The sequence below is a fragment of the Phascolarctos cinereus genome, unplaced genomic scaffold (genome assembly GCF_003287225.1).
Source record: "Phascolarctos cinereus isolate Bilbo 61053 unplaced genomic scaffold, phaCin_HiC Scaffold_2;HRSCAF=192, whole genome shotgun sequence".
NCBI lineage: Eukaryota > Metazoa > Chordata > Mammalia > Diprotodontia > Phascolarctidae > Phascolarctos > Phascolarctos cinereus.
The window spans coordinates 213,849,178-213,869,604 of NW_027555625.1; the positions used below are offsets into that span (position 1 = coordinate 213,849,178).

Sequence of the window (20,427 nt, forward strand, 5' to 3'; positions counted from 1 at the left end):
GCATGTTTATGTTCCTGGAGGATAACCTTAACATATCAAGTAAGCATATAAGATATTTAGCAAAATGAAATAATATTGTTTTAAAAAATCAGCTAAGGAGTTAATTAGATCAGGTAAATAATTTCAAACGTTTTCTCTTTGACATTTAATAAAAAATAAAATGCAAGATTACTATTAGAACTCTAACTTCCCTACATTATTCACTTATAGAAAGAATTTCTAAAGAAATCCACTTTGTGTGGATTTTGTAAAAGAATGCCAAGAACTAACAAAAACTAAGAACAAATACAATTTATCTCTTGCAATTGACATAATTTTGAAGAATGTTATCCAATAGCCCAGAATCAAAGCATTTTCAACAAATAAAAAGTAAATCTATCAAATTGGCAGGAAAAGCTACTGTATGTAGCCTAAAATTTTATTATAACTAAACTTCTTAATTTAAACTAACCTTATAATAACAAGTTAAATTGTTTTCCCACAAAGGCATGTTCAGTAGATTAATTACAATATGATCTAGAAGAGTTACCGGAATCATTTCGGAGATAGGAGGACATTGCTGGGATGAGGCAGGACTGACTAAGTAGCTCTAGAAGAACAGATGGAAGGGCATTACTGTTCTGTCCTCTACCCTCAGGAGCAGACTGTGGTTCCCCATTTGTTGAGCTGCCTGCAGGATTTATATAACTTGCAAGAACCTGAAAATGAAAAATCACTGACATAAATAAATGTTTTTAGCTGCCTAGAAAGAAGTCACTGGCTTTATCCAAAAGATTAATTTACTGGTTACTAGTAGTTATTTTATTTATTGGAAGAAAAGTGCCATAGGGAGCTACTTTATCTCCTGTTGTATAATTAAACTAACAGTTACAAATATTTATTTATAGTACAAGAAACAAAATATTATTCCTTTGTTTTAATTTAAGCAGAAGTTTTTAGCTATGAATCACAAAAAAACACTCTTTTCAGCAGAAAAAATGTCTTATAGAGAACAATAAATAATATTATAAAGCTAATAATCTCAGATGTTATTGTTATTATCAGTATCAGATAAAATTAAAAACAATTACAAAGACTGATAGAAAGAAAAATCCTGTAAGTCAAAGCTGGATGGCGTCAAGTATTTCCATCCTGTTCAAAAAGTTTAGGACCACAGAACATAAGATCCCAAAGGAAGGCAATGGGAAAACTAATGATTTCCTCTCTTTTCTTTCTCCACTTTACCTTCTTCAACTCACTCTATGGTGAGCTGGCTTTCAAACCTAGAAAGGTTACTCAAATTAGCCTGTTTCAAACCAGTTTTAGAGTTTGTGGGACACAGAAATCAAGAGAAATGCAAAAGGTAAAAAAAAATCTCAGATTCAACAATAAGAATGATGTATATATAGTAAGGATGACAGGTACTATGTGCTACATTCTGTGGCATCTCTTCCTGCCAACCAGCAGGTGGGGGGAAGGAAATTGATGCTTGGAGTAGTTTTTAAAGTTATGAGACAATGGTCAATGTAGTTAGCATGCCCTAAAGCTTCAATGAAAATATTAGATAATGATTCCAAATGTGAAGCAATCACTTAGAAAAACCCACTAATTATGAATAATTACTCATTTCACCCTCATGAGAAACAAAAATACCTGCAGGAGACAGGTGACGTGTTCCTCCTCCAGTCTTTGTTTAGTTAAAGCTTGTTCCACATCCCATCCAGAAGCTGTAGAACCTGTTCCAAAGCCTGTACCCTTGGCCCAGTAAAGCTGCTGCTCTTCTGTTGATGCACTGTTATGTGTACTTGACACTGGGGGCTTAAAAAAAATGATTATTTATAAAGTAGCTTTGCAAACAATTCTCTAAATCTTGACCAAAATAAGAAGGAAAAAGCTAAGGGTACATGCAGGAAATACTGGTAAATGGTAGAACTTCTTTTTATACTACAAGGTCCTTTTTTGCTTTTCAAGATATTTTGTATTTTTGTTACACCAGCATTGTTCAGAGAAACAAATGTTATAGATTAAAACATTTACTAAATAACCTTTGCTACACAAATCATAAATTCATATTTCTAAGATATAGGTCTGATCATGTTCATTCCCATACTCAAAAATTTTAAGGGGTTCTCTATGGTCTCTAGGGTAAATTATAAACTCCTGAGCCTGGCACTGAATGTCCTCTACCACACAGTTATCAAATACTTTCTCAACTGTATTTCATATTACTAAATTTCATGCCAAAATTACTTGTAACCAAAGTAAACTTGTAACTTAAACTCAATAAGCTATCCCCTTTCTCTGTGCCTCTGCACAAGTGTCCTCCATACCAGTAAAAAATAACTTTCTTGTCTCTGCCTCTTAGCATTCATAGGTTCATTCAAGGCTCATTCCTGATATGTGTCTCTCTCCTACTCCTCCAAGTGTTAGTCTTTTCTTCCTGAAGTAACTTTAGTTACTTCTCTGTGTATGTGTTATATCATTCCAATAGAGTATAAGCTTCTTGAGAGAAGGAACCATTTCATTTTTGTTTTTGTATTTACAGAACCAAACAGTGTCTGAAGTGATGTAGGTTATTAAAGAGTGTTTGAAGTGATATTTTCTTCTAGATCTGTGTTATCTTATAACAATAAAATCATATTTAAAATAGAACCTTAAACTACTCACTATATTACAATCATTTGTAGTACGATTCCATAATTAAAAAAACTGAGATCCAACATACCTCTGACTGATTGAGATTAGAGTTAGGAACTCTTGGCGCATGATGGCTTAGGGCAGAGAGGCAAGCAAGGATCAGGTGTATGGCTCCAATTTCCAGTGCCATTCGCCTTAGAAGTACACCATCATCAGTAGTCAATGGTGTGGAGCTAAACAAACTACGCAGCACATGGAATGGAAGGGTTGGAAGTACATTGGCTGAAGGCGACTGCAGGATATGACCTGGGTTAGGGAGAGAGAAATAAGGATGACTAGATTATTTAAAACGGTATTTATGCATAATGAGGTCAAATTTACAATGATAATAAAATGCCAAAGCAAATTACTAACAATTTCACTTTCATCTGCAAACTCAAAATATTTCTTACATTCCTCAGATGATATTATGATTACCAAATACTACCCCTATCAACTACATATACAATATCAAAATTCTAAATGTTGACAGGATTTGGTATATTTTGCTTGAATAAAAGTAAGTTTGCTGTGTTCTATTAAATGCATTATATTTTACAAAGCACTCATATATGTGACTGAATCTAATGTTCACTGTGAGGTAGAGAGATGAAATATTATTTTCATGTTTACTTTTTGTTTTTTGGCTGGGCAATGGGGTTTAGTGACTCGCCCAGGGTCACACAGCTAGTAAGTGTTATGTGTCTGAGGCCGGATTTGAACTCAGGTCCTCCTGAATCCAGGGCCAGTGCTCTGTCCATTGCGCCACCTAGTTGCCCCATGTTTACTTTTTAAAGGAAAATTTAACAATTAAAAATACAAAGAACACAAAAGAGGATTTTAAATTAAACTTTAAAACTGTATTTCATATTGCTTGCTTTTAAAATATATGTATAGCCTTTTCCATAACAAAATATGTCCTGCCTGTGTTTTCCAGAAGTTCTTTTCTGTATATTTTTTAAAATGTTTCAATATGCCTTCCCTTTTTGTGTGGCATGACTTTGCTACTTTGCCCTCCAGACCATCGCTCACCCCTGCATTAACAAAAAGAAAGAGGCAAAAAACCCTTTTGAGAAATATAGGGTACCTCAAAAGTCTTTAAAGTATCTAGCCTATAAACAAAATTAGAAAAATTCTAATCAACCATGTTGGCAGTTAGTCAGATTTAAGGAATCCTGAAAGTATTCTTTGATTATCTTTAAACTGCAGAATAAAACAAAAAAACAAACAAAAAACCCTGAAAAACATTTGTGGGATAACAACCATCAAATAGAAGCCCTTTTATATTCTTCTATTTTAGGATCCAAAAACACTAGGGAGCATTAGGCCACAAAAAACAAAGGCAGACCAAAACACAAGCCATTTTACTCCATCAAGTTTCTCTTCTTTAAATAGCTGTTGACTCATTATCAGATATGTCCAAATCAGGCATATTAGTTGAATTAAGCAAATTAAATAATCAAGAGATAAAACTTACAAAGGACCAAATAATGAGTACTGGCAAAAATAAGAAATTTTACTTGACTATTTTTAGGGCTCCATCATGTCTCTTCATACACAATGATTGTTACTCTTAAATACTTACTTCCTTCTCCATCATCTGTTACTCCTAATACCAATCGAAGTAGACACTGGGCATGTTTTCTCTCTTTTAACAGCACCTCAGCATAACCAGGCAGACGGAGAAACAATCCAAAAGCAGCTAAAGAATGAGCAGGTATGGGAGACATTGTCTGTACTGTTGACTTAATCGGGGGAGGCTCGGCAGCAATGGTTTCTGGAGCTTCATACACCAATTCTCCTGACTGTTCGATGGTTACCCATTCAAATTGATCGCTGTCCTTTGGCTTTTCTTGAGTGGTAGATGTAACTACTGGGGCACTAACCTAAGAAAGAATAAAGTTTTACTATTTTAGCCATATTCATGCTTATATCAAATTATTTCTGCTTTTGTAGGAAAATATTTCCACTATCTTAATTAAACAAAGACAAAAATAATTTATAAAAAACAACTAAAAATTCAGATTCAGACAAGCCAAGTGACAAGTGCCTATGGTCACAAAGATGGTAAGCTGGAATGGCAGGACTCAACTACAGGGCCCAGTTTCAAATTCATCGTTCTTTCAACTTTTCTATATTGTGCCTAATTTTGTACTATAGTAGCAGAATGGATAGAAACTTAGAATCACTGGGTCTTCTGACATGATGGTTGTGTGATCTTGGGCAGGTCAGTGAACCACTCAGTGTCCACAGGCAAATCCCTCAGACAATGTTTTGCTGGGCAGGTGCTAATCTACACTGATGTAGGAAATTTCCCCAGAGAGTAATGAATTGCAATTCTAGACCAAAACAAAAACATTTGACTATATTCATTGCATATCCCTCTAACCAGATTATAAACACCAAGGGCAATGTCAATATCTTAACTAAATCTATGTCTCAATCAACAACTACAGTAGACATTTGATGTATCTGTTGGACTTAATAGATAATACTCATTTTATCCTCATAACAGCCCGGGAAGTAGGCACTATATATTTCATAGATGAGGAAACTGTGGGAGACAGAGGTTGAATGACCTACAAAGAATTAAAATGCTAGTAACTTTATGAAGCTGGATTAAATATATTTTGAATAAGAATGTTTCATATTTTCTTCTCCATGAAGAACATGAATTATGAAGATTTAAAACAATAGAAATCAAGCAATGAAAAATGAGGAAGTCTCATTATAAAGAACATGCTTGAGTGAAATGGAATATTATCATATCCCTAAAATGTGACTGTCAATTTTAATACAACTCTACGATGATCTTCTGTATGACAAAATAAATAAAGAGGTCTTCTGGACATTTCCCCTTAAGGGTATCTGAATGACGTATCCCCTTGGGTTAGGGAAAAGCCAAATGAAATAATCTTGTATGTACACCTAACAGTAGATCCAAATCTCTGAATTGGTCCCAGAATTTTTGCTCTCTAGATCTTCAGAAGCAGGTATTTAAAAATGAAACAGATCCAAGTTTTCCTGGGACAGAAAATAAGGAAAGGAATCAATGGTAATATCTTAAGAATTTATCTAATTCCATTAACTTTATTGAAAGTTATATGGCGGGTACTATTAAGGGGACAATAAATCATTCTCATATTCTACACTCATACCCAGAAACAGTGAGTCTAGCAATGGTGTGTATTTATAGTTAAAGCTAAATTACTACACATTTTATACACCAATGAAAAGAGAATATTTGAAATAGCCCAACTTAGAGAATAGTTATCTTCAGGTATTTTATAAGATAACCATCCAAGAACTGAAGAAGGAACAAATCTAGACGTCTTTTCAAAAACAAAAAGAACTTCTTATCAATATGAAGAAACACTTTGAAGTAGATAAAAAAAAATATTACTTAGTTAAAAACTACAAGAGTGTAAGGCTAAGTTGTAATATATAATACAGTCATAGCCAAAAGAAAATTTCATAAAATCAGAGTATTTGAGAATTAGAAGGAATCTCAGAGAAGTCACCTACTGCAGACTGTACCTATTCACAGTCTTACCCTAAGACATCACTAACCAGTGATTAAAGACGTCTAGTGTAAGAAAACTCATTATCTATGGAGTTCTGTCGATTTGTTATTTTATATTGTAGATGTTTTTAAAATGGGACTGGAATTTATCCAAATTAATGCATTATTATAATCAATTAAGCAATTCTATATAGTCATGAAATACAGAAAAGCTAACTTAAAATCTAATCAAAATGTTACAATATCAACCTTTCCTTACTTTAAGAATTTGTAAATATTTTAAAATAAAATTGTATTAAAACATGTGTATATTTTTTTGGGGGGAAGGATGGGTTTAGGCAATGGGGTTAAGTGACTTGCCCAGGGTCACACAGCTAGTAAATGCTCTGTGTCTGAGGCCAAATTTGAACTCAGTTCCTCCTGAATCCAGGGTTGGTGCTCTATCCACTGTGCCATCTAGCTGCCTCAAAACGTGTATATTTTTAAATTGTATCAGGTTTGGAATCTGTTGTCTTAGCCTTCCTATGGTCAAAGATAGGAGTCCAAAAGATTAGTTCTCTCTGGGTTTCCCACAGCAGAGCTAAATAATGGAGTGAAACAGGCTCCCTTTTGTCCACTTAAGTTCTAATGTACCATTTATACATTTCTTTGAAACTTTCTTTAATGAAAAGCAGAGAAATGATAGCCATATTTAAGAAACAAAAAAAGTCACCTTATGCCAGACACTTATAAATTGAGATGTCCCTACTGCCTTCTTGATTTCCTTTTGGCTAAATCTATATTTCAGCATCATATATAAAACATTTTTAATTTTCTAAGTGCTTTTGCATTTGGCATTCATATCTTTTCATTTAAATTTCCCAGAATTACAAACAACTTTTTGGACAGAGTTTTCAAATAGTATTGTTCTTAAACTATTTTTCTCATAGTGTACCTAATCTTAACATGTTCCATAATTAGAAAATCATAATGAAGTCATTAGTCAACATTTGCTTTTGGTCTGCGATTGTGATTTCATAGGTCTGAGGAGATCCTGGAACATAAAACTCCCACACTTTTAATGTATATCTGCAACTTACAGTTTTAGAGAGTTTTACCTAGGGCACAGAGATGGAAAATGACCTTTTCCTACTCCCACTGCCAGTATGAGTCAAAGGAGGCCATAAATTCAGGATACCAGGGTGCCTCTCAAGTCAAGATACTGGTGATTAAAAGGATGGTATAGCTACGATCACAATGTTGTATGTGATAAGAAAGTAATGTTCTAATTCAAGTAAGATATTTTGAATAGAAGTGTTGGTTTAGTGTTGGTATAGAAATGCCTGTGTACAATATTTTATCTACAGTGTTGATTAATTCATCATCGTCAATTTAGAGCTTGAAGAGACTTCAAAGGTCATCTATTTCAAACTTACTATCTGAAGAGATGAGGAAATGGAATTCTATTTCTGAGTTTTAAAATAATGCTACATATTCAATATTTATTAAGGGAAGAAGTAATCGGAATGATGTTTTAACTTGAAGACTTTGGTTAATTACAACATAAATGACACTATTACAAATTGCATAACAAGGAAATAGTACATGACATTAAGATTTTTAAAAATCTCTTTCGGATGTCTTTTGTGAATAGGTAAACAGAGAAATTTAAAGTCTCCCTCAGGACTCCATACAACTGGATGAATATAGCCATATTAATTATGTTAAGAATATTGGAACAGAATTAAAATGGTAAAGGTGTTAATTTTATCAATATTTCTGAACAGATAGAATGTCTCATTTCACTAAGCTCTCTTTGCTAACCCTTTTGTCTGATCTTGAGCTGCTTAGCCAAAGACATAGAAATAAAGAAGAAGACACTAAGAAATATATGAGGCTACTTTAATTTAAAATTGGGAAGAAGGAAAGCAGAAGAGATAAATGATTAAAACAGAAAGCGTCTGAACAATGGCATTAATTAGATGGATAACATTTGTATATTAAGAGAAATTTTAGTTGTATTACTTGAAGCAACGAGAAACTACAGTTAATACTCTTTGATACATCTGAATGATCAAATAGGTTTAGCTAGCATTAAGAGTTTTTAATGTGCTTATTTTTTGTTGTTTAGTTGTTTTTCAGTTGTGTCCAACTCTTTGTGACCCTTTTTGGAGTTTTCTTGGCAAAGATACTGGAGTGATCTACCATTTTCTTCTCCAGCTTGTTTTACAGATGAGGAAACTGACAGACAGGGTTAAGTGACTTGCCCAGAGTCACACAGCTAATAAGCGTCGGGCCGCATTTGAATTCAGGGTTCCTGATTCCAGGCCCAGCACTCTATCCACTATACCACCTAACTGTTTATACTTATGAACAATTTCAAAATCTCTAAAGCCTTATTCTAATACTTCTTGTGGAATGGAAGGGATTTGGGGTTTCCTATCAAAATCTGGAAAATCCTTACCAATCTGGAAAGGATTTATTATGTGGCCAAGGATAGAATGTACACCTATTTTCAAAGGACTAGTCTGACTAAACATGAAGAGGTTCATTTAGAGGAAAGTCATAAAGTGATGGAATTTTTTGAACATAGCAACTTTCAATATGTATATGGAATATGAACTATACCAGTAAGGGAAGTAACCATAAGGTTGAAATTACAGAGTCCTAAATGATTACAGTATGAACTTCAAGGGCTAGGTGTTGATTTTTCCTTTTGTAGAGGTTTTCTTTTTGTATGAGGTTTAAGAGCGGCAGAGGAATTACTCCTCAGTTTCGCTTATGGAAACTTGATCTAAAAATGTATGTCAAGCACCTGCTCTGCAAAAGACAATCTTAGAGGCAGCCACAGAGAGAATAAGCAACTTGCCCAGCAACACACAAGTAAATGTCAAGAGACCAGTCTTGAGCTCACATTTTCCTCATACTAAAGGCCAGCTTCCTCTTCTCTATGAAACAATTATTCTCAGGTCCTCAACAAATGATGAAAATGGGAGGTGGAAGCAGCAAGAGGAAGCAGTACAGCTTAACTTCCCACTATACCTTCTTCACAATGAGGTAAAAAAAAGTACCAGAATAAATTATAATCAGGAAAGCAAAGAAAATAAAGAAAATCCCATTGAGTTATTTTTATAGCCAAGATAGGTTTAGGGAGACAGAGAGGTCTGTGGAGCATTTCAGTATCCAGGGACTGAAATGGAAAAGGATCAAGACAGGAAACCAGGGAAAGAAAACACAAGGGCATAAAGTAGCAGCTCTGTTGCCCAATACTAGTTCCAGGTGAGATTCAGAGTGGAGGTGTAGTTGGCCCTAGATGTATACTGAGCAAGTAACAAATACAGGAAAAGAACAGTGTCGCACTAATCCTAGAAGCAGAAAAGTGATTCAGTGTTAGCCTTCAGATCAGCATATAAGCCTGCAGTGGAATAACCAGGGCAGGAATCCCAGACCAAAGTGGAGTGAACAATCCAATAGCTCTGAAGGTGCAGAACCTCCCAGTTTATTCCGCTGAATACAACAAATTGTGGAACATTAATCCTTTATAATTTGAGGACCTGTTATTCAACTCATTAGTGCATGTGTATTATAGGTTGGTTGCTAATAGAAATTGCATTCCAAATAAAATACATTTGAAAATGTACTAAAGAAGCTTATGACTTAAGACAAATAATTTGAATAGAAAAATTATTAATCCTGGATTTACTGTTTTATAAATGATAATTCTCAATTATTAGGCTTCCTTAATGTGGGGCATAATTTTTATTTATTAGTCCAGAGGGTTTGGTGTCCAGGAGCAGTTTACTGAAATTCCCAACTGAAAAAAGATGACAAACCCAATTCTTGGCCAGGAAATTGCAAAGCTTAGACCCTGAGGGCAGTGGCCATATCTCATCCTGGTTCATAGCACATCAGGAGCACTTAAAAATTTTCTGTTGCCCAACCTGAGCTGTGAAAATAAAATTATATAAGAGGATAGAAGCTCAGACTAGCATCTTCCCCATCAGTGTGCATAGCCCAGAACTAATAAAAAGTTCAAACCTAAGAGGCAGGCTGGAAAAATGATCAAACAAAAATCCCAGCATAAAGAACTATCCTGGTGACAGGAAAATACAAGACACAAACAGAAAGAAAGAGAATGACCTGAAAACATCTACAATCGAAGCTTCAAAGAAAAACACAACTTAGAGATAAATCCAACAAGAATTCCCACACAAGGTTTGCTTGTTTGAAAGAACCCAAAAATTATTTTAAAAATCAAATGAGAACAATGAAGGGAAAAAATCAGAAAAGAAGAAAGAGCTTGGGAATAAAGATATGAAGAGGTCTAACAGCTGGAAAAAGAAGTACAAAACTTGACTAAAGAAAGTAATTCCTTGAAAGTAAGAATTAGCCAAATGAAAATTAAGGATTCTATGAGACATGAAGAAATAGAAAATGCTAAAAATGTTGCTAACTTCTAGTATATTAAAGTAGTAGAGGAGTAAAAGCAGCCATACTGTCAGCATGTAATCTGGAAACCATATAAAAAGAGACGCACCCCACATTTAGGAAACCTAATAAATGAGAATTAAGATTTATGGAAAGATAAATCCAAGATTAATAAATTTCTATTCAAACTAATTCTATTAAATCATAAGCCTCTCTAGGGTATTTTCAAACAATTTTATTTAAAATACAATTTCTTTTAGCAACAAACCTATTATATCATATAAAATACACATGCACTGATGAATTGAATAATAAGTCCTCAAATTGCAAAGGGCTAATAATATTCCAAAATTTGTTTGAAAATTGGAAATAATTTTCCCTGACTTTAAAGTTATCATATCTTCATAGATTTGGAGCTGAAAGGGACTTCAAAGGTTATCTAGCTGAACTCACTCAGCATCATAATTAGCATTTACATTATGTTTTTAAGTTTCAGAAAGCCCTTTATATATGTGATCTTTATGGTCAGACAAATGATAAATAGCAGAGCTAGGATTTAAACCCCTATATTCTTTTGCTAGCTTTTTTTTTTGAGAACTGTAAGAATAGTTAAATTTCAGAGCAAACATTCTGACATCAAACATTGAAATAGTTTTTCTGAATTTGTTGTTCAGATGTTTTAGTCTTCTCTAATTCTGCAACCCCATTTTGGGGTTTTCTTGGTAAAGATACTAGACTGGTTTGCCAGCTCATTTTATATTGAGGAAACTGAGCTAAAAAGGGTTAACTGACTTGCTCAAGGGTCACAGAGCTTGTAAGTGTCTGAGGCCAGATTTGAACTCATGAAAGGGAGTCTTCCTGATTCCAAGCCTAGTGTTCTATCCATGCCACCACCAAGCTGAAAAGCATATAGATGCTTTTCACAGCACAAAAGCATACATACTTCCACCCACTGTCATATAACCTTAAAGGATTCCAGTTGTGTGAGGCCTTTAAATCAGTAAAAATCTACATTAAGAATGTTAACACAAAACAACTACAGCATTCTGATATATTTTTATAGGCTATTCTTCCAAAGCTATGAATATTTAAGAATATTTATGGCTTTTTCTGAAGCATGGGAAAAGTACGACAATGAGAAGAATACTAAATATTAATTTAGTCATTAAATAAAAATTCAAGGCCTTGTGTAAATAATTTGATGAATCTGGGATCTCAACCTCGTGAGTAGTCCCTTCAAACATTCATCCATGCTCTCTTACTCTATAGTTTTTGTCCATATCTTCCTGAAAATCCCCTACAAAGGATTCATACAATGCTATGGGAACCATCAATCAACCAATTTCTTAACATTGTGTGGATATAATTATCATTATAATTGTTTGGCACAATGAGGCAGACTTCCAAATACCATGATTACACAGACTGGCAGGAAAAGAGGATATTCAACAGATTTATAAATATTCTCGCTTCTTCTGAATGCTTAAGGCTTTAAGACTTTTCTTTCCTTCCTCAAATCAAACAAATTCATAATCAACAACCCATGCTATTTCTGAAAAACAGGTGCTAGCTTATATTAGAAAAATAGCACAGTATTTTATCTTGACAGAACAAGGAGATACTCTGATTAACCAAATCAGATTCTAAGACCACAAAGCTAATTTACATTCATATACTGGCATTTTCTATGCAAAAAATATAATTCATAGAAAAAAGGTATATAATTAATAATTACTTTCTTTGCTTCCACCTAAGATAGGAAAATAACAGTATTCTAACTCAACTAACTTTTCCCTTGTCTAGGGAAAACTTTTTCAGTATGGTTCTATTTTTCTTCCAACTTTTTTCCATACTTTGGCATTTTCTATGCCTCTTCTTTAGCAGCTGCCATTTTTACCTTTTAAAAAAACTATTTTAGAGGAATTACTTATTTTGGCTAATTTATCCTATTCTACTATAATTATTATACTATATCATTCTACTATAATTTTCATCCTATTCTATAAAATTCTATATGTATGAAACTATACACACCTTAATGATGATAGCAACTAACAAAAGGAATTTACATAATTAAGTAAAATACTACTCAGTGATCTACAGATTCCAGACCACAAAGCTTCTAACTTTGAATATCTATAGATAAGTCAATTTTTGATATTCAACCCTTCCAACTCCAAATCCCTAACTACTAAGCAAGGCTTGAGATTGTTATGTTAACTGGGTTACATACCAATTTATGATAACATTAAGTGGGAGCATTTGTGCAAGAAAATCCATTCATACTTCCCCCCACCCCCAGAGACTGATTTAATCAAGTCTCAACCTTTGCCCTTCCCTTTTTACTAGAAACATCTATCTCCAACTTTATTAAAATGAAGGCCTGAGAGAAGCTGAAAAAAGGGAAAAAGGGAAAAGAAAACTTAAGGGATTCAATGGAGCTAAACTATTTACAGGAAGATGATACTTCTCACTCCTTAAAAACTGCACCACTAATAGCAGAGCTGGAAGGAACATATAAAGAGAGGGTATGGCTATAAGATGAATTGAGGGAATAATATAAAAAAACATAATTAAGGAATGAGAAAGAGGAGCATAATGAGTGCAGAAGGAAGAGAGAGGTAGAACGGATTAAATTATTTCACATGAAAAACTCATTAGAGGGGAAGAGGGAAGCATGGGCAATGGGCATTGCTTGAACCTTAGTCTCATCGGTATTGGTTCAAAGAGGGAATGATATACACAATCAGTTGAATATAGAAATCTATCTTACCAAACAGTGAAGTAGGAGACGAGGAAAGCACGGGTGGGGAAGATGGATGGATTGACAGAAGGGAGGGCAGATCTAGGGAAGTGGCAGACATAAGAAAAACACTAGTGAGGAGGGAAAGGGTCAAAGGAGGGGACAAACAGGAAGAAAAATAGGATGGTGGGAAATACAAAGTTAATAATCATAATTGTGAATACGAATGAGATGAACTGTCCCATAAAATGGAAATAGACAGCAGAGTGGATCAAAAACCAGAATCCTACAATATATCGCTTACAAGAAATAAGCAGAGAGACACCACAGAGTAAAGGTAATGGATTGGAGCAGAAATCATTATGCTTCATCTGAACTTAAAAAAAGCAGAGGGTAGCAATCCTGATCTCAGACAAAGCAAAAACAGACCTAATTAAAAGAGATAAGGAAATTACATCTTGCTCAAAGGTAAAGTAGACAATGAAGCAATACCAATACTAAACATAATGCACCAAGTGGTACAGCATCCAAATTCTTAAAGGAGAAGTTAAATGAGTCACAGGAAGAAATAGACAGCAAAACTGTATTAGTGAGTCCCCTCTCAGAATCTGATAAAACCAACCAAAAAAAGAAAAAAAAAACTAAGGAGGTGAATAGAATATTAGAAAAGTTAGATATAACAGACCTTTGGAGAAAACTGAATGGGAAAACAAACTTTTTCTCAGCAGCACATGGTACCTATACCAAACCTGACCATGTAATAGGGCATAAAAACTTCAAAATCAAATGTAGAAAGGAAGAAATATTAAATGAATTCTTTTCCAATCACAATGCAATAAAAATTACATTCAACAAACAACAGTGGAGAGATTAAAAATTAATTAGAAATTGACTAATCCTAAAGAATAAGTGGGTCAAACCATATGTACAAAAATATTTATAGCATCTCTTTTCGTGATTGCCAAGAATTGGAAATTGAAGGCATGCCCATCAACTGGGGAATGGCTGAATCAGTCGTGGTACATGACTGTAATGGAATATTACTGTTCTATAAGAAATGATGAGCAGGTGTGACTTCAAACAAACCTAGAAAAACTCATATGAACTGATACTGAGTGAAACGAGCAGAACTTGGAGAACATTGTACACAGTAATAGCCACATTGTGCGATGACTAACTTTGATAGATTTATCTCTTCTCAGCAATACAAGGATCTAAGTAAGACAACTCCAAAAGACTCATGATGAAAAATGCTATCCACATTCAGAGAAAGAACTATGGAGTCTGAATGCAAATCAAAGTATACTATTTGTTCTTTCTTTTTTTTGTTTTGTTTCTTCTGTCTTATGGTTCCTCTCATTTGTTCTAATTCTTCTTTACAACATGATTAATGTGAAAATATGTTTAGTAAGAACGTATATGTAGAGTCTGTATCAGTTGCATGCCATCTTGGGGAGGGTAACAGGGAGAGAGGCTTCTCAAGAAACTTTAAAACTCAAAAGCTTATGGAAGTGAACGTTGAAAACTAAAAATAAATAAATTAATTTTAAGATTAAAAAAACCCAGTCATAACATTAAAAAAAGATCATATAAAAAGAATAAGTGGGTCAAACAACAAATCATGTAAACAATCAATAATTTCATTAAAGAGTATGACAACAATGAGACAACGGCCCAAAATTTATGGGGTGCAGCCAAAGCAGTACTTAGGGGAAAATTTATTTCTCTCAATTCTTACATTAGTAAAATAGAGAAAGCAGATCAATAAATTGGGCATACAACTGGAAAAAAAAAAGAAACAGAACAAATTAAAAATCCCCAATTAAGCACGAAATTAGAAATCCTGAAAATCAAAGGTAAGATTCATAAAATTGAAAGTAAAAAATACTATTGAGCTAATAAATAAAACTAGGAACTGGTTTTATGAAAGAAAAAAAACCCAGTAAGATAGATAAGCCATTGGTTAACATGATTTTAAAAAAATCAAATGTCTAGTATCAAAAATGAAAATAATGAAGTCACCCCCAATGAAGAAATTAAAGCAATCATTAGAAAATATTTTGCCAAAATATATGCCAATAAATCTGACAATCTGAGTGAAATCAATGAATGCTTACAAAAATAAAAATTATCTATATTAACAGATGAGGAAACAGAATGGCTAAATAACCCTTTCGCAGAAAAAGAAATTGAAAAATCCACTAATAACCTCCCTAAGAAAAAATCCCCAGGGCCAGATGGGTTCACAATTCCACCAAACATTTTAAGAAGAATTAATTCCAATACTATATAAATTATTTGGAAAAATAGGTGAAGGAGTCCTACCAAACTCCTTTTATGACACAAATATGGTGCTGATAACTAAACCAAGAAGAGCTAAAACTGAGAAAGAAAATTAGAGACCAATTTCTCTAATGAATATAGATGCAAAAATTTTGAACAAAATATTAGAAAGGCAATTACAACAATATATCACAAGGATTAGATACCATTATATAACAGGTAGGATTTAAACCAGGAATGCAGAGCTGGTTCAATATTAGGAAAACTATCAACATAATCAACCATATCAATAACTAAACCAACAGAAACCACACAATAATCTCAATAGATGCTAAAAAAGCTTTTGACAAAATATAGCACCCATTCCTATTAAAAACACTAAGAAGCACAGGGAGCATCTCTCAAAACGACAAGCAGTATCTATCTAAAACCATCAGCAAGCATTATCTGTTATAGAGATAAGTTAGAAGCCTTCCCAATAAGATCAGGAGTGTAGCAAGGATGCCCATCACTACCACAATTATTCAATATAGTACTAAGATATATTAGCTAAGGCAGTAAGAGAAGAAAATGAAATTGAAGGAATTAGAAATGAGGAAATAAAGCCATTACTTTTTGCAGACGATATGATAGTATACTTAGAGAACCCTGGAGAATCAACTAAAAAACTACTTGAAATAATTAACAACTTTAGCAAAGTTGCAGGACATAAGATAAGCCCACATATATCATCAGCATTTCTTTACATAATCAACAAAGCCCAGCAGCATGAGATAGAAAGAGAAATTCCACTTAAAATAACTGCAAACAATATAAAATATTTGGGAGTCCACCTGCTAAGACAAACTCAGGAACTATATGAGCACAATTTCAAAAACACTTTTCACAGAAATAAAGTCAGATCTAAACAACTGGAAAAATATCAATTGCTTAAGGGTAGGCCGAGCCAATATAATAAAAATGACAATTCTACCTAAGTTAATTTCCTTATTCAGTGCCATACCAATGAAACTACCAAAAAATTATTTTACAGAGCTAGAAAAAATAACAAAATTCATTTGGAAGAACAAAATGCCAAGAATATCAAGGGAATTAATGGAAAAAAATGCAAGGGAAGGTTGTCTAGCAATACCAGATCTCAAATTATATTATAAAGCAGTAATCATCAAAACTATCTTGTACTGGGCTAAGAAACAGATTAGGTACACAAGACATAGTAATAAATGACCACATAGTGCACATAGTGCTGATAAACTCAAAGACCCCAGCTTTGGAGACAATAACTCACTATTTGACAAAACATGCTGGGAAAACTAGAAAACACTAGGGTACAAACTAGGTATAATCCAACATTTCACAGCTTATACCAAGATAAGGTCAAAATGGGCACATGATTTAGATATAAAGAGTGACAGCATAAGCAAATTAGAAGAGCAAGAAATAGTCAACCTGTCAGATGTATGGAGAAGGGAAGAATTCATGACCAAACAAGAGACAGAGAGCATTACAAAATGTAAAACAAGTAATTTTGACTATACTAAATTAAAAAGCTTTTGCACAAACAAAACCAATCCAACCAAGATCAGAAGGAAAGCAGAAAGATGGGAAACAATCTTTACAGCAAGTGTCTCTGCTAATGTCCTCACTTCTCAAACATACAGAGAACTGAGTCAAATTTATGAGAATACAAGCCATTCCCCAACTGATAAATGGTCAAAGGATATGAACAGGTACTTCTGAAAAAATGAAAGCCATCTATAGGCATATGAAGAAGTGCTCTAAATTACTTCTGATTAGAGAAATGTAAATTAAAACACTTCTCTGTGTTTTAAAACATCTATCAAATTGGCTAATATGACAAAAGAAGGAAAATGATAAATGCTGGAGAGGATATGGAAAAGCTGGGACAATAATGCAATAATAGAGTTGTGAACTGATCCAACTGCGCTGGAAAACAATTTGGAACTATGCCCAATGGCCATCAAACTGTGCATACCTTTTGATCCAGCCATACCACTTCTAGTTCTTTGTCCCAAGAAGATCATAAAAAAGGGGAAATGACTTATGTGTGTAATATTTATAGTAGGCCTTTTCGTGATGGCAAAACATTGGAAATTGAGGGGATACCCATCAATTGGGGAATAGTTGAACAGTTGTGGTATGTGAATGCAATGGAATATTATTGTGTTATAAGAAATGATGAACAAGCAGATTTCAGAAAAACCTAGGAAGACTTGTACGAATTGATACAAAGTGAAATGAGCAGAACCAGGAAAATATTGTACACAGTTATCAGGAAGACTCTGTGATGATCAACTATAAATGATGCAGCTCTTCTCAGTAACAGAGATCCAAGACAAGTACAAAGGACTCATGAAGGAAAATGCTATCTACATCAAGATGAAGAAATAATAGACTCTGAACACAGACTGAAGCATATTTTTTTCACTTACTTTATTCTTTTTCGTGTTTTACAACTGTGACTAACATGGAAATATGTTTTACATGATAGCTCACATATGACCTATACCAAATTGCCTACCATTTAAGTAAGATGGGAGGAAACTGGAGGGAGGGAGAAAAATATGTAACTCAAAATCTTGTAAAAATGAATGCCGAAAATTGTCTTGACAAGTAATTGGGGAAGAAATAAAATATTAAAAATAAAAAGAAATAAAAAAGTATACATGCATAAAAAAAGGTGTTGGATGGTCTAAAAAAAAGTCCAACTCAAATACTACTTTTTTCCCAGGAAACACTCTATAATGCCACTCAACTGATACTGATTGTTCCTTTCTTACCCAATGACCTGACATAGTATTTTGTCTCACTGGGTAATATCTGTATTACAGTTATCTAAATTGTTTTACTCTCCTTAAAGCATATTAATGTAGACTCCTTATCTACAATCTCTATCTCTCAACACTTGAAAAAAGAATGATTTTAATAAATGTCTGCACACTGAAAAAAATTAATAGATATGCTCTATCATTGTCATCCCAAAGGGCAAGGTGATTCTTTTTTTTCTTTCTTTCTTTTTTCTTTAAAAAGGCAATCAGGGTTAAGTGGCTTGCCCAGGGTCACACAGCTAGGAAGTGTCTGAGGCCACATTTGACCTCAGGTCCTCCTGACTACAGGGCTAGTGCTCTATCCACTATACCATCTAGCTATCCTAGGGCAAGTTGATTCTTAACCAGTTCTGGAATACAGGTCCTAAGAAAAATGGGTCGTGTCCAACTCTACAACATACTCAGTGTGGACAACAAATCAGAGAGTGAAGTTTAGAGGGGCATTTTTAAAATATATATTATGTAGGAAAGTAATAAAAAGAGTATCACACATAAAGAAGTAAAATGGAGTCACAGAAGGTTGATCTTAGTGTCAGGAAGAACTGAAGTCATGTCCTGCTGCTGGCACATACTAGCTGTGTGGCTGTGGCCAATTGTCCAAGAGTCTAAATTATAAACAGGTGTTAATCTGTGCTAATGAAGCAAGCTTCCATTTCAGGAAGTTTCCCATACTAAAGAAATCACATCTCTGATCAGAGACACAAATATGTGTGCCTGTACACACACACACACCCCCCCCCTGTCACATTATGAAGGAAGAAAGATTTTTAAGCAATTTTAAAGAAAATTTTCAAGGCAGCTAGGTGGTGCAGTGGATAGAGTACCGGCCCTGGATTCAGGAGGACCTGAGTTCAAATGTGGCCTCAGACACATAACACTTACTAGCTGTGTGAGCCTGGGCAAGTCACTTAACCTCACTGCCTAGTAAAAAACAAACAAACAAACAAACAAAAAAACAAACAAAACAAGCAAATCAGAAATGGAAACGTTAGACAAAAATAACTTGTGGTATTATTATACTGTATTACACATAAATAACAAATTCAACTTACTTGTTGAATTACATCTGGATATAGCATGGGCAATCTCTCTGCAATAAGAGCCAATCCACCCATTCCTGCAAAAACTTGCAGTGGTGACTGAATAGGGCAGGTTTCAAGAAAAGATTCATCCAATACTGCTTCCATACATTCATCATTTGCAGCGATAATTTCATCTTCTGGACAGCTCCCAAGTAAGTCAACGTGATCTACAGTGATGAAACAAAAAGGAAGGAAGATATAAAAAGGTAGATATAGCATTACTGTGTTTATCACATTTAGTTCATTTAAAAAATCAGACAAGGCAATCTTGCTTATTTAAAAAGTCTTATTTTTTTCCTAAGTATAAGAATAGAAGCATTACAAAAGTTTCTCAGGCTTATCCAATGAATCTCAGGACTATGAGTTAAGATAAAAATATTAGGGACTTCACGTCCTATCAGATTCTAAAAATGGGTCTGAAATAACCTCTCCAGATGTAATGTGTGTCCTATTAGATAAGTGAAACCAAAAAGCCTAGAGATTATCTTAAAAGGGAAATCATAAACATACAAGTTATTTCACCCTAATCTCCAATACTATATACCTCCTCGGCATCTTCACTTTTTGTCCTCTACAATTCTAAAGTAGGAAACACAAATTTTAAGCAATAAAAGTATAACTAGTTACTGAGAAAAATAGTAATATCCAAAAATATGGATTAAATCTCCCAATTCTAACCGTAATCAGTCAAGAAAAACTATAGTCACTTAAATAAAAAAATTTTACTTTATGATTTTCCATACTATAAAAAATAAGAATTGCTTTATACCTGATATAACCTAATGAGAAGACAACTAGATTGCAAATTTGGGTGTTGAATGCACTACATTTTTTCACTAAGAGCAAGAATTTGGCAAACCTGTACATTTTCTATCTCAGATTCTC

The 20,427-nt window shown here is 33.9% G+C and overlaps 1 protein-coding gene across 8 annotated transcripts in view; it reads right to left on the bottom strand.

The window, feature by feature from the left end:
* The window catches only part of BIRC6 (baculoviral IAP repeat containing 6), a 307,740-nt gene that overhangs the window by 101,707 nt on the left and 185,606 nt on the right, over positions 1-20,427 (bottom strand). For all 8 annotated transcript variants that reach the window (XR_002321676.2, XM_020972336.2, XM_020972335.2 and 5 more), the window contains 5 exons: positions 19,513-19,709; positions 4,241-4,541; positions 2,705-2,922; positions 1,633-1,797; positions 530-698 (listed from right to left, as the gene is read on the bottom strand). Coding sequence is in view for 7 of the 8 variants with exons in the window: in XM_020972336.2 (XP_020827995.1) it covers positions 530-698; positions 1,633-1,797; positions 2,705-2,922; positions 4,241-4,541; positions 19,513-19,709 (1,050 nt within the window). In the remaining variant the exon portion in view is untranslated. The remainder of the gene's footprint in view (positions 1-529; positions 699-1,632; positions 1,798-2,704; positions 2,923-4,240; positions 4,542-19,512; positions 19,710-20,427) is intronic.